Source organism: Chiloscyllium plagiosum, chromosome 30, assembly GCF_004010195.1.
Source record: "Chiloscyllium plagiosum isolate BGI_BamShark_2017 chromosome 30, ASM401019v2, whole genome shotgun sequence".
NCBI lineage: Eukaryota > Metazoa > Chordata > Chondrichthyes > Orectolobiformes > Hemiscylliidae > Chiloscyllium > Chiloscyllium plagiosum.
In genome coordinates, this window is record NC_057739.1 from 5801491 (window position 1) to 5814709 (window position 13219).

Genomic DNA, 13219 nt, shown 5'->3' on the forward strand with positions numbered 1-13219 from the left:
CTCTTTGGAATGAACTGATCCTGCACCTTCTGCGTTATACCCAAAAATACCTGCCATTGTTGTTCCACTGCCATTCCCATTAGGGTATTGAACCATTGAACTTTGGCCAGCTCGTCCCTCATAGCTCCATAGTTCCTTTGGTTCAACTGCAATACTGACACTTCCGATTCTCCCTTCTCCCTCTCAAATTGCAGATTAAAACTTATATTATGGTCACTACCTCCTAATGGCTCCTTTACTTCGAGGGCACTGATCAAGTCCGGTTCGTTGCACAACACCAGATCCAGAATTGCCTTCTCCCTGGTAGGCTCCAGCACCAGCTGTTCTAAGAATCCATCTTGGAGACACTCCACAAACTCACTTTCTTGGGGTCCAGTACCATCCTGATTCTCCCAGTCTACCTGTATGTTGAAATCCCTCATAGCAACTGTATTAATACCTTTGCGACAGGCCAATTTCAACTCCTTATTCACATTCCACCCTACATCCAGATTACTGTTTGGGGGCCTGTAGATAAATCCCATTAGGGTCTTTCTACCCTTAGAATTTCTCAGCTCAATTCATACTGACTCTACATCTCCTGATTCTCTTAGAATTTCTCAGCTCTATCCATACTGACTCTACATCTCCTGATTCTATGTTCCCCCTCGCAAGGGACTGAATGTCATTCCTCACCAACAGGGCCACCCACCCTTCTGCCCGTCGGTCTGTCCTTTTGATAGCATGTATAGCCTTGAATATTCATTTCCCAGGCCCTGTCCACTTGAAGCCACGTCTCAGTTATCCCCACAACATCGTACCTGTCAATTTCCACCTGAGCCTTAAGCTCATCTATCTTATTTCTTATGCTTCGTGCATTCATTCTAATATTTTTAAATTTGTTACTCCCCTCACCCGTCCTCTGAATCCCTATTACACTTGTCCATACTATATGATCCCTTCTTGGGTTTTCTGCTCCATTGATTCTGTTGTCTTTCTTAACTTCTCTTATTCTCACTTTCCCTTTAACTTCCTTCTTAAATTTCCAGTTTGTCCCTTTCCCTTCTTAGTTTAAATAAACCTGTGTTGCAGTGGCAAACCTGCCTGCCAGAATGCTGGTCCCCCATCTATTAAGGTGCAACCCGTCCCTCTTGTTTAATTTATCCTTACTGCAAAACATACCCCAGTGATCAAGAATTTAAATCCTTGCTTCATGCACTAGTTCCTCAGCCACATTCAAGTCCATTATCTCCCTGTTCCTGCCCCCTCCAGCCCGATGAACTGGAAGCAAACCAGAGATAACCACCCTGGAAGTCCTGCTTTTCAGCCGCCTTCCGAGTTCTCTGAAGGCCTGCCATAAATGTCCCTCCTCATCTTCCCGACATCATTTGTGCCAACACGCACCACCACCTCTGACTCTTCACCTTTGCCCTTGAGGATTCTCTGCACTCTGTTGGTGACGTCCTGGATCTTGGTACCAGGAAGGCAACACACCATCCTCAAATCCCGCCTGTTGCCACAGAAACCCTTGTCAGTCCGTCTCACTATGGAGTCCGCTATTACCATGGCTTTGTATGATGTCTGACTCCTTGGCTTTGCCTCCATACCAATTTTCGATTGGCAGACCTGTCTGCCTCTTGGACTGGCAGTGTCGTCTGTCTCCAGCTTCCAAGAGAGTCAATCTGTTCATGGCAGGTGCTTCCCCTGGGGTCTCTTGTACTTGAATCATCTCTTCCTTCCTCATCGTCCTCTCCCTTCTTCTCTCTTCTGGTTTGTTTGGTGTAATGACCTTGCTGAAGGTCCTGTCCAGAAAATTCTCATTCTCTTGAATGAGCCTGAGGTAATCTAGTTCTTTCTTCAGTGTTGCAACGTGGTCTTTCAGAAGCTGAATGTGTGCACTTTCCCCAGCTATAGGAGCCAGAGATGACACCAGTGTCCCTGACCTCACATATCATGCATGCAGCACACTGAATCAGCTTGGCGATCATGTCTTCACCCTCTTCAACTGTGGCGTAATCTCCTCATTCTGCCTCTTCGCTGAAGACTCCTCAGCCAAAGACATGCACTTTTTTTTACCAGACTCTTCTCTTAACCCCCCTTTTTTTTTGCTGCGAGTCTGTGGACTCTTAATTAGATTAGAGGAGGAGGGTGGGAGGGAGGTCCTACTGTGTAGGATATGGGGCCTAGAACACACCTACTTAAATAGCACTCACTAACCTTCCCAACAGCCTCAGTGCTCTGACCTTGCTTCCACTCAGCTTTTGCTGCAAAATAAAAATTGATGGTTGAGGTTTGAGCTGCACTGTTTTCAAACGGTCTTAGCCATAGAGTCAGACAACACAGGAACAGACCCTTTGGCCCAACTCGCCCATTCCAACCAGGTTTTCTAAACTGAACTTATCCCATTTGCCTGCATTTAGACCATGTCCCTCTAAATCTTTCTTATCTGTATACCTGTCCAAATGTCTTTTAAATGTAACCACCCTCTGTACCCACCTCTACCACTTCCTTGGGTAGCTCATTCTTTGTATGCACCACCATCTGTGTGGAATAAGATGCCCCTCAGGTCCCTTTAAAATTTTTCCCCTCTTGTCTTATGCCTCTAATTTTGGACGTCCCTACTCTGGAGAAAAGACCTTGGCTATTCATCTTATCTATGCTTCTCATGATTTTAATAATCTCATTAAGGTCACCCCTCAGCCTCCTACGCACCAGGGGATAAAAGTCTCAGCCTATCCAGCCTCTCTGTATAACTCAAACTATCCAGTCTTGGTAACATCCTTGTAAATCTTTTTTTGCATCCTTTCCAATTTAATAACATTCCTCCTATATCAGAGTGACCAGCATTGCATGTAATACTCCAAATATGGCCTCACCACTGTCTTGTATGGCTATAATATGATGTCGCGTTCTCTGACTGATGAAAGCAGGCATGCCAAGCACCGCCTTCACCCTTTACTAAAACACGATGCCTTACATTTATGTGCATTAAACTCCATCTACCGTCCCTCAGCCCCGTTGGCCCACATTCCTGTTGCAATCTTAAATTAACTTCACTAATTTTGTTGTCACCTGCAAACTTGCTAACCCGTACCTCCTATATTCCCATCCAAATTATTTTTATAGATGACAATCAACAGTGGACCTGCACTGATCTTTGCAGCACACTGCTGGTGACAGGGCTCCAGTCTAAATAACAACCCTCCATCACCACCCTCTATCTCCAACCACAAGCCATAGTTGTATCTAATTGTCTACATCTGCTTGGACCTTATGATCTAACCTTGGTAACCAATTTACCGCAGTGGAACCTTGTCAAAGGCCTTGCTAAAGTCCGTGTACTTGCCGTCTATCGCCCTGCCTTCATCTATCATCTTGCTCGCCTCGTCAAAAGAAAACTCAAGTTAGTTAGGCATGATTTTCAATGCTCGAAGACATGTTGACTGTCTCTGATCAGTCCTTGCCTTTTCAAATGCATGTAGATGCTGTGTCTGAGATATCCCTCCAACAACGTACCCACCACTGATGTCATGCTCACTGTTCTGTAGTTCCTTAGCTTTTCTTTTCAGCCTTTCTTAAATATGATACAACATTAGTCACCTTCCAGTCTTCTGGCACCTCGACTGTGGTTATTGATACAAATATCTCTGCTAGGACCCCAGCAATTTATTTTCTTGCTTCATGCACTGCCCTAGGGTACACTTGATCAGACATTGGGGATTTATCTACCTTTATGCATTGTAAGACCTCCAGCATCACCTCTTCTGCAGTGTAGATTCTTCAAGACATCACTATTTATTTCCACAGGTTCCTTAGCTTCCGTGTCTTTCTTTATTTTAGGATCTCACCCATCTCCTGTGTTTCCGCACATAGATGGCTTTATTGATCTTTCAGGGGTGCTATACTCTCCCTCATTACTCTTTTGCCCTTAATATACTTGTAGAATCTCTTTGAATTCTCCTTTGCTATCTGCCAAAGCTATCTCATGGTCCCTTTTTGTCCTCTTAATTTTCCTCAAGTGTGGTCCTCCACCCCCTCAGGATTCACATGATTCCAGCTGCCTGTACCTGATGTATGGTACTGCCTTTTTCTTGACCAGGACCTCAATACCTCTAGTCATCCAGTGTTCCTTACTCCTGCCAGCCTTGCCCTTCACACTTACAGGAACATGCTGTCCCTGAACTCTGGTTATCTTGCTTTTGAAAGCCTCCCACTTGCCAGTTATTCCTTTGCCTGTGAACAGTCTTCCCCAATCAATTTTTGAAAGTTCCTCTCTAATACCATCAAAATTGGCTTTGACCCTGTTTAGAACTTTAACTAATCCGTTGTTGTGGTTCTGTTCACCGAGCTGGAAGTTTTTGTTGCAAACGTTTCGTCCCCTGGCTAGGCGACATCATCAGTGCTTGGGAGCCTCCTGCGAAGTGCTTCTTTGATGTTTCCTCCGGTGTTTATAGTGGTCTGTCCCTGCCGCTTCCGGTTGTCAGTTTCAGCTGTCTGCTGTAGTGGTTGGTATATTGGGTCCAGGTCGATGTGTTTGTTGATGGAGTTTGTGGATGAATGCCATGCCTCTAGAGGAGGCTCCCAAGCACTGATGATGTCGCCTAGCCAGGGGACGAAATGTTTGCAACAAAAACTTTCAGCTTGGCGAACAGAACCACAACAATGAGCACCCGAGTTACAAATCTTCGCACAAACCTTTTAACTAATCCTTTTTCATAACTATTTTAAAACTAATAGAATTGTGATCACTGATCCCAAAGTGCTGCCCCACTAACACCTCAGTCACTTACCCAGTGTTATTTCCCAAGGAGAGGTTGAAGTTTGCCACTTTGCTGTGAAGGCCATCTACATATTGATTGTGTTTTCTTCAACTCACTTAACAAATTAACAAGTGCAAGCCCTTATCCTACTGTGGAGGGATATTAATGGGGCATTACAGAAAGATAATCTCCTCTGCATCTAACCTGTATTTGTCGTTGGAGTGTTTGATGTTGATATTGGTAATGTTGGAAAGTCCCAACCCAATGGTTCTTTGGTTTATCTTGAAAAATCACTCTCAAAAACCAATGTGTAATGAGAACTAGGATATTATAAAATCTTTTTGCAGGTGAAGAAGATCATGAATGGAGTGTTTCAGTCGTTGCGAGGAGAGTTTGACCTGGATGAAATGTACAGTGGCAGAGCAGTCCTTGGTATCATTGTGAACACTATCAAGGTACAGACATTGCAACCAACCAACACCAAGAAGTCAAAGCTTGGGCTTGCTTGTCCACCTGGTGCCTGTGATTAAAACCCACTGTCCAGATCTGGATTTTTGTTTTTAATGCTATCCTTTCCTTTTGCTTATTCCCTCAGATATCAAAATAAACATGCAAGTATAGCTAATATCTAAGTCATCTGCCTGCCCAGTCTAGAGGAGCAGTCACTTTACCTTCTGCTGTAGGAATGGCTTTGGTGTTTGGTCTCTTTCTTACATAACGTTACAGTGCAATAACATAGCAAAAATTTAGATGCTTCAAAAGTGGAACAGCTTGAGATGATTCACATTAACAGCATATGGTATAGGTTGATGCAATATCACATGGTCCAGTTAGCACTGTTGCCTCTCAGATTCCACCTTTTGGGCTGTCCATGTGGAGTTTGCACCTTCTCCCTGTGTCTCCATGGGTTTTCTCCCACAGTCCAGGGATGTGCAGGCTAAGTTGATTTATCATGGGAATTGCAGAGGTGGGGTGGGTTTGGGTGGAATGCTCTTTGGAGGATGTGGACTCGATGGGCTGAAAAAACCAGCTTCCATCCTGTTGGCGTTCTATGAAACACTTAATTGAAGACATGCACCCATTTTTGGCAGAATCCTCATTGATGAGGCAACAGAAATTACGATACATGAGATCAGAATTAGAGAACGTAATTTGTGTTGTGAACATAGTGTGCCTACATTTTCCTGATGAAGGCTTGAAAAAAGAAGTGAAATCTATTGCCTGCCAGTCTTTGCTATAGGATCTCCTTTCTTGTAACTTGGCACAAAAGACTTTAACTTCAGCACAAGAGCTACTGTTTTTGTCAAATGATACCAATCGTGTTGAAAAAGGCAGGAGATACTGGAAGTAATGTAAGAAAATGTGAAAGAACATTAAAAGAGTGATTAAATGAATGCAAGGTTAAAGCCTAAAAATGAGTAAAACAGATGACCAAGTATTATTTTAGTACATAGTAGATATGATAACCTCAGGAACTTAGTAATTTTGATTCAAAATGAGATAAAAACCTTGGCGAGATTAAAACAATTTAAAAACACATCCCAGAGAGAGAGAGAAAACTCATTCTAAAATGCTAAGCGAGGGGTTCTGGGAACCATTGGGAATCATATTGGAGTGATTTGGGAAGAAGCATAATCAATAAATATATCAGACAGACATGAGGAACTGCCATCCCATTAAACATCCATTCTGTGTGCCATTAATGGAATTCATTTGCAAACATGCGTTTCAGCATTATGTAAAATCTAATAAACAACATCGATTTGAAAAAACAGACTGTCCTGACTGAAGAAGTTCTTAAATCCTGAGTGAGTGGTACCCAAAGTAAGCTTCGGAAAGCTCTGCCCCCAGTATGTCTAGCCTTCAACCTAGAATTCACATGATTTCCACTGTTTGAAGCTATATCTATCCAGGAAAGCCTTGGGTGTAGATATGAAATTGGCTGAAGGGCCGGAAATCAATTCAGGCATATGTTGAGTGATATTCCCCAGAGCACAATGTTTCTAATCTAAAAACGAGAAACCTTCTGCAAGCCAGTAAAATTTTCTGCTGACACTAAAAATGAGGAAACTCTGCTCAGAAGTTGCGTAATAAACTGATCAAAAAGATCAGTGGGCAAAATGATAATGTCCAGTGAAATTAAATGCAGTCATGAGTATAGTACTGCATGTAATGAAAAAAATAAGCAACGCATGCAGTAGTCCTGCATGGAAACAGATCCTTTGGTCCAATCAGTCCGTGACAAACATAATCCCAAACTAAATTAGTCCCACCTGCCTGCTCCTCACCCATATCCCTCCAAACCTTTCCTATTCATGTACTTATCCAAATGTCTTTTAAACATTGTAATTGTACCTGCATCCACCACTTCCTCAGGAAGTTCATTCCACATGCATACCACCCTCTGTGTAAGAAAAATTACCTCATGTCTTGTTTAAATCTCTTTCCTCTCACCTCAATGATGTGCCCCCCAGTCTTGAAACTCCCCACCTTAGGGTAAAGACAACGACCATCAACTCTACCTGTACCTCTTGTTATTTTATAAATTTTTATCAGGTCACCTCTCAACCTCCTACCCTCCAGTGAAAAAAAAAGTCTCACTTATTCCAGCCTTTCTTTATAACTCAAGCCTTCCACACATATAACATCCTGGGAAACCTCTTCTGAACCCTCTCCAGCTTGATAATATCCTTCCTATAACTGGATGACCAGAACTGGACACAGACTTCCTGATGAAGGGCCTGTGCCTGAAAAGTCGATTCTCCTGCTCCTCGGATGCTACCTGACCTGCTGTGCTTTTCCAGCACCACACACTCAACTCTGATCTGCAGTCTTCACTTTCTCCTAACTGTTTTCCAGAAGAGGCTTCACCAATATCCCATACAACCTCAATATAACATCTAAACCCCTATACTCAAAGGACGTAGCAATGAAGGCAAGCGTGCCAAACACCTTTTTAACCACCCTGTCTGTATGTGATGCAAACTTTCAAGAATTATGTACCTGCACCGCTACTGTTCTACAACAGTACTCAAGGCCCTACCATTAATTGTATAAGCAATACCGTTGATGAATGCTACTGAAAGAAATTTAGGATTCTGAATATATTCAGAATGTCTAACCAATGAGGAACAGCAATCAAAATCGATAGGAAGTTGGAAGAATATTGAAAAGTCATGTCAGAGAGAGGAAGTCATGCTCTGGTTGATTACTTATGCACCAATGGTGGTTGAGGCACCAAGGAGATATTCAGCTGAGGAGATAGTGATTGCCGGAGGCGCTGCAGGGAAGGGTAATAAAAGTGATTGTTTTCCCTGTGCCAAGACTCTGAGTTAAGAGAAAGATGGAAAAGGTGGTATTTGTCAGCCCGGAAAGGACAAGTTCACAAACTGGACTTCTAGGATTAGAGCACTTAAAGAAATGGAGAAGTAAATAAAGATTTAATTGAATTTTGGGGCAAGAGTAGTGTATTAGACATTAATTCCAGATAGCGAGTTTTGAGAAGATTTGTAGCTCAGTTTAAGGTTCTGGATGTAGTTTTGCCCGTTGAGCTGGAAGGTTTATTTTCAGACATTTCATCACCATACTAGGTAACATATTCAGTGAGCCTCCGGATGAAGCACTGTTGGTGTTTCATGCTTTCTATTTGTGTTTGGGTTTCCTTGGGTCGGTGATGTCATTTCCTATGATATAATTTCCTGTTCATTTTCTCAGGGGGTGGTGAATGGGATCCAAGTCAATTGTTTGTAGATAGAGTTCTGATTGGATTGCCATGCTTCCAGGAATTCTCGTGTGTGTCTCTGTTTGGCTTGTCCTAGGATGGATGTGTTGTCCCAGTCGAACTGGTGTCCTTCCTTATCTGTACATAAGGATGCGAGTGAGAGAGGGTCATGTTGTTTTGTGGCTAGTTGATGTTCATGTATCCTGGAGGCTAGTTTTCTGCCTGTTTGTCCATTTAGAAAATACCTTGCAAGAACTGCAACAAACACTACATTAGACTAACAGGCAGAAAACTAGCCACCAGGATACATGAACATCAACTAGCCACAAAATGACATGACCCTCTCTCACTTGCATCCTTACATACAGATAAGGAAGGACACCACTTCAACTGGGACAACACATCCATCCTAGGACAAGCCAGACAGAGACACGTATGAGAATTCCTAAAAGCATGGCATTCCAATCAGAACTCTATCAATAAACACATTGACTTGGATCCCATTTACCAACCCCTGAGAAAAAGATCAGGAAATGACATCAACCCAAAGAAACTCAAACAGAAAAATAGAAAGCAGGAAACATGAGCAGTGCTTTGTTCAGAAGCTCACTGAAGATGTTATCTAGTATGGTGATGAAACGTCTGAAAATGAACCTTGCAGCTCAGCAAGCAAACCTATATCCATTAATTTCAGATTGACGTACAGCAATTCTTCATGCACAGCAGTCAGTGTATGGAGTCGATCTCTCTGTGTTATAGTGGACTGAAAAATCTGGAACATTTTTAAACACTTAGCTGCTAAAATACATAGAAGCTGTGGTATAGAAACTGGCCGTTACCCTTCATCTGAGCAAATAGACTTAATTGTTAGTTTAAATGCTGTTCTTTCATCCACCTGTCTAATCTGATTTTGAACATTGACATTGTTTCTTTTCAGCCATTAACACTGGAAGTGGGTTCCAAAGCCTCTCAACTATGTGAAGTTTTTTTTTCCCCTCTGTTTTTCATTCTGAATTCCTGTGTTGATGGGTTTCTTCATTCTTGCCTCTTTGATTACTGGGGGAAAAAAACTGCATTTATTACTCTTGTCTTGCCCTTGCTGATATTTTTTTAAACTTCATTTAAAACTGCCCCTTTAGGACAGTTCTGGAAATATGAATTAAGATGGCCTCCCCTCATAAAAGTAAGTTAGCTTGAGCTGGATTTGGTTCTGCAGTCACCCAAATGACCCATCATCTGGGAAATAAAGATTTAATTGAATTTTGGGGCAAGAGTAGTGTATTAGACATTAATTCCAGATAGCGAGTTTTGAGAAGATTTGTAGCTCAGTTTAAGGTTCTGGATGTAGTTTTGCCCGTTGAGCTGGAAGGTTCATTTTCAGACATTTCATCACCATACTAGGTAACATATTCAGTGAGCCTCCGGATGAAACAGTGTTGGTGTCTCATGCTTTCTATTTGTGTTTGGGTTTCCTTGGCCTCCCCTCATAAAAGTAAGTTAGCTTGAGCTGGATTTGGTTCTGCAGTCACCCAAATGACCCATCATCTGGGAGGTTTGACATTGCTGACATGCCTTACACCAAACTCTGGTGCTGTTCTCATGAAATCTCCGCACACATACTGATTATTAAACTAAAATTGAGAGCCCTGGGTCACTGCTTTTGTTGTCTAACTCAGGATATGCCAAAGTTTGGAGTTGGGACTTTTTCAGCCTGACTGGTTTAGGAAGGCATTGACAAAAATGTTAGGTTTTCCTTTCTTCATCCATCAAAAATAAGTAATTTATCAGCAAATACTTGTGTTTGAGTCTAATATTAAACATGCAAACTTTTGGCACCAACTAAGATCAGTACCAATGGAAGATTAAAATTTATGAATCCGTTCCCCGAACTTCACTGAACCCAGTGTACCTTTGGCCGTTACAAGGCCCAGAAATAATTCTTTACACCTCTGTTTCTGGTTCTGCAATGTATCTACAAATGATCTTACCTTGTTCTTTTCAAATAGGCAGTTACCCTGAAACTGTTGAGAAGTGACCAAGACCAGCCAATCACAAAGGATGATGAATCTGAGGAGGAGCGCGAAGAACAAGCAGCTCCTCCGATTGAGATGAAAGCAAATACTGATACCTCAGAAAGTCCGAACACTGCAGTATTGGATGACAAACAACCCACAGTAGCTGAAGCTCACTGGATAAAAGATGTGAATTTATCACCTGGTCACTCTGGTGAGGTGGTTACAGTGAAATCTGAGCATAATGAGGCTGAAGGCTCAAAAGCACTGGAGTTGGAGCAGCCAGAGGCAACCCTGACCTCTAGCCTGAACATTCCCACTCTCGCACAAGGTTCACCCATAGCAGATAAGCAGGAGGCTACTGCAGAAACCTCCAGGAAAGGAGCTGCTGACACACAGACTGAGAAGAAGCCTTTGTCTGATTGTCAAAATGGAAAATCTCATCAACAAACAGAGGTCCCCGATCATGATAGAACACTAGAGAAGAGCCTTAACCCATTGGACAGAGTTCAGCACTGTGAGCTTGACAATACATTGGATTTAAACAGTCCGACTGAAAGACAGGAAGAGCAATCTCAAGCACTCAGCTTTGAAAGCGGTTCTGGAATTCAAGAGGAGACTCTGCTTTCAGAACCCTTGCAGGAAGCAGTCCCAGCCCTCAATGGGAATGAAGAGAGTCCAGAAATTCCAGAGGGTCCAGTGTTTGAAGCAAGCGAGTCTCCCTCAGAGCTGGAAGCATTGCACGTGGTGGAACATGGTTCCAGTGACACAATATCAACACCAGGACATAAATCTAAATCTGCTCCCTCAACAAATGCCGCCAGGTAAGTACTGTACAAGTCAATGAAATTGCGGAGAGTTTGGATTTTCCAGACTTTGGGTGTTATTTCAGTCAGACTACATTATACTCCGTTTCCAAAGTATTCAAGACACCCAAGTGAGAGAAACCAATGGCTGGATTATGCAGGAAGCTGTAATCATGTGATGGGATTAAGCAGGTGTTCCTGTGATGTGGCTAATTTTGAAGGGAAACAGATTTTTAAAAAATGTTTCAATTGTCTGGTTTTGGTTGTTACTCATCAGTGAGTGTGGGTGCTTCATGTTCCAGGTGTTGTTGCCCTCAGCAGGTAAATGGGGTGGAGGTGAGACCTTGTTTCCACAGCTAGCATCTGGAATGCACTTGCTGAAATTTAGATAGAGATTCAACAGTAATTGGAAACCTGGAAACATTCTTCTTCCCAAATGCAGTTACAGCCAAGGGAATTCCATTTCCAAACTGGGATTGATATCAAATTGTTGAACAGTGGTGTAAGGGAACCAGAGTGGGCAGATGGAGTTAAGCTACACAGCTGTCATAATATACAGTTTAAAAAAAATACTCCGAGCTGAATGATATAAGAATATAACCGAAGAAACGGGAGCAGGATTCACCATTTCACCTGTCAAGTCTGATGCACCATTCATTAAGATTATAACTGGTCTACGTCAATTCCAACTCCCATTACTCTTTTCCCTCATTCTTTAATTCTCTTGTTATCCAAAAATTTGTTGATCTCTGAGCAGAATATGGCCCATGATTGAGCAGTGGGATAAGGAATTCCAAAGGTATACAGTCTTTCGGGTGAAGGCGTTTGTCCTTATCTCAGTCTTAACCAACTGACTGCTTATTCTAAGGTCTTGACCCTTTTGCACTGCAGTGCTGGGGTAACATCCTCCCAGTATACACCCCATGTGAAGAAAAGTAGAGATTTTTTTCAGTGTTATAATGTTTGTCACTGAAGCAGTATCACATTTGAAAAACTGAACATCTGACTTGCTGTGTGCAAGTTGGCTACTTTTCAGTACAGGTATTAACTGCATTTCTAAAAGGGTAATTGGCTATAAAAGGCTTTCAAGTGTCCTTGGGTCATGCAAGGCACTATAGAAATGCAACAGTGCTGTTCTGGTGTCTGTGTTACTTTATTTTGCTGCTGTTTATATTTGTTAGGTAATGTTTTGAGGAATTCCCCTCATCTGATTTCTGACCAGTGACTCCTGCTTGAGCATGTGTCTGAGCTGGATCAGGATTGGCTGGGATGATGACTTTCTCAGTTGAATTTCCTCCTCATCTTCACCGGTGAAGATTGAGCAGTTCTGAGCTGCCAATTTTGCTTTTTGAAGAATCTTTCCCAGTGTTAGTCATGACTGGGTAAAGAATGGGGTAGAGCTGAAAATGTGTTGCTGGGAAAGCGCAGCAGGTCCGGCAGCATCCAAGGAACAGGAGAATCGACGTTTCGGGTATAAACCCTTCTTCCTGAAGAAGGGCTTATGCCCGAAACGTCGATTCTCCTGTTCCTTGGATGCTGCCGGACCTGCTGTGCTTTTCCAGCAACACATTTTCAGCTCTGATCTCCAGCATCTGCAGTCCTCACTTTCTCCTTAAAGAATGGGGTTATAAAGTAATCTCTGTTAGGAATGAAGAACAGAGACAGTGATCACTGACCTTGTGACCTTTTACTTTTTTAGTCTTTTCAGTGATGATGACGATGATGAGGGCTTGTTCAAACCGGTGACTCTGAAATCGGGAAAGCTGACCAAGAAGGAGGAGGAAGAGGATGAAGATGAAGTGGTAAGAAAATAGGGATTTCATTACTGCAACAGTGAGGGAGAATGGGAGCAGTGTTGCCGTGCAGGACTCTACCTTGGAAGGGAAGTTGGGAACCTGAGGGCTTAGCAATGAAGGGGGGCAGGGAAGGACAGGAGGGTAA

At 42.7% G+C, this 13219-nt stretch overlaps 1 protein-coding gene across 2 annotated transcripts in view; it reads left to right on the forward strand.

The window, feature by feature from the left end:
• Positions 1-4968: 4968 nt before the first annotated feature.
• LOC122564737 (FK506-binding protein 15-like) overlaps positions 4969-13219 on the forward strand; it is a 12242-nt gene continuing 3991 nt past the window's right edge. Inside the window, exons 1-3 of one of the 2 annotated variants that reach the window (XM_043719882.1) lie at positions 4969-5194; positions 10467-11296; positions 12978-13080. In XM_043719882.1, the coding sequence (XP_043575817.1) occupies positions 5099-5194; positions 10467-11296; positions 12978-13080 (1029 nt within the window). In that variant the 5' untranslated portion in view covers positions 4969-5098. The remainder of the gene's footprint in view (positions 5195-10466; positions 11297-12977; positions 13081-13219) is intronic. The other variant, XM_043719880.1, reaches the window with a different exon arrangement.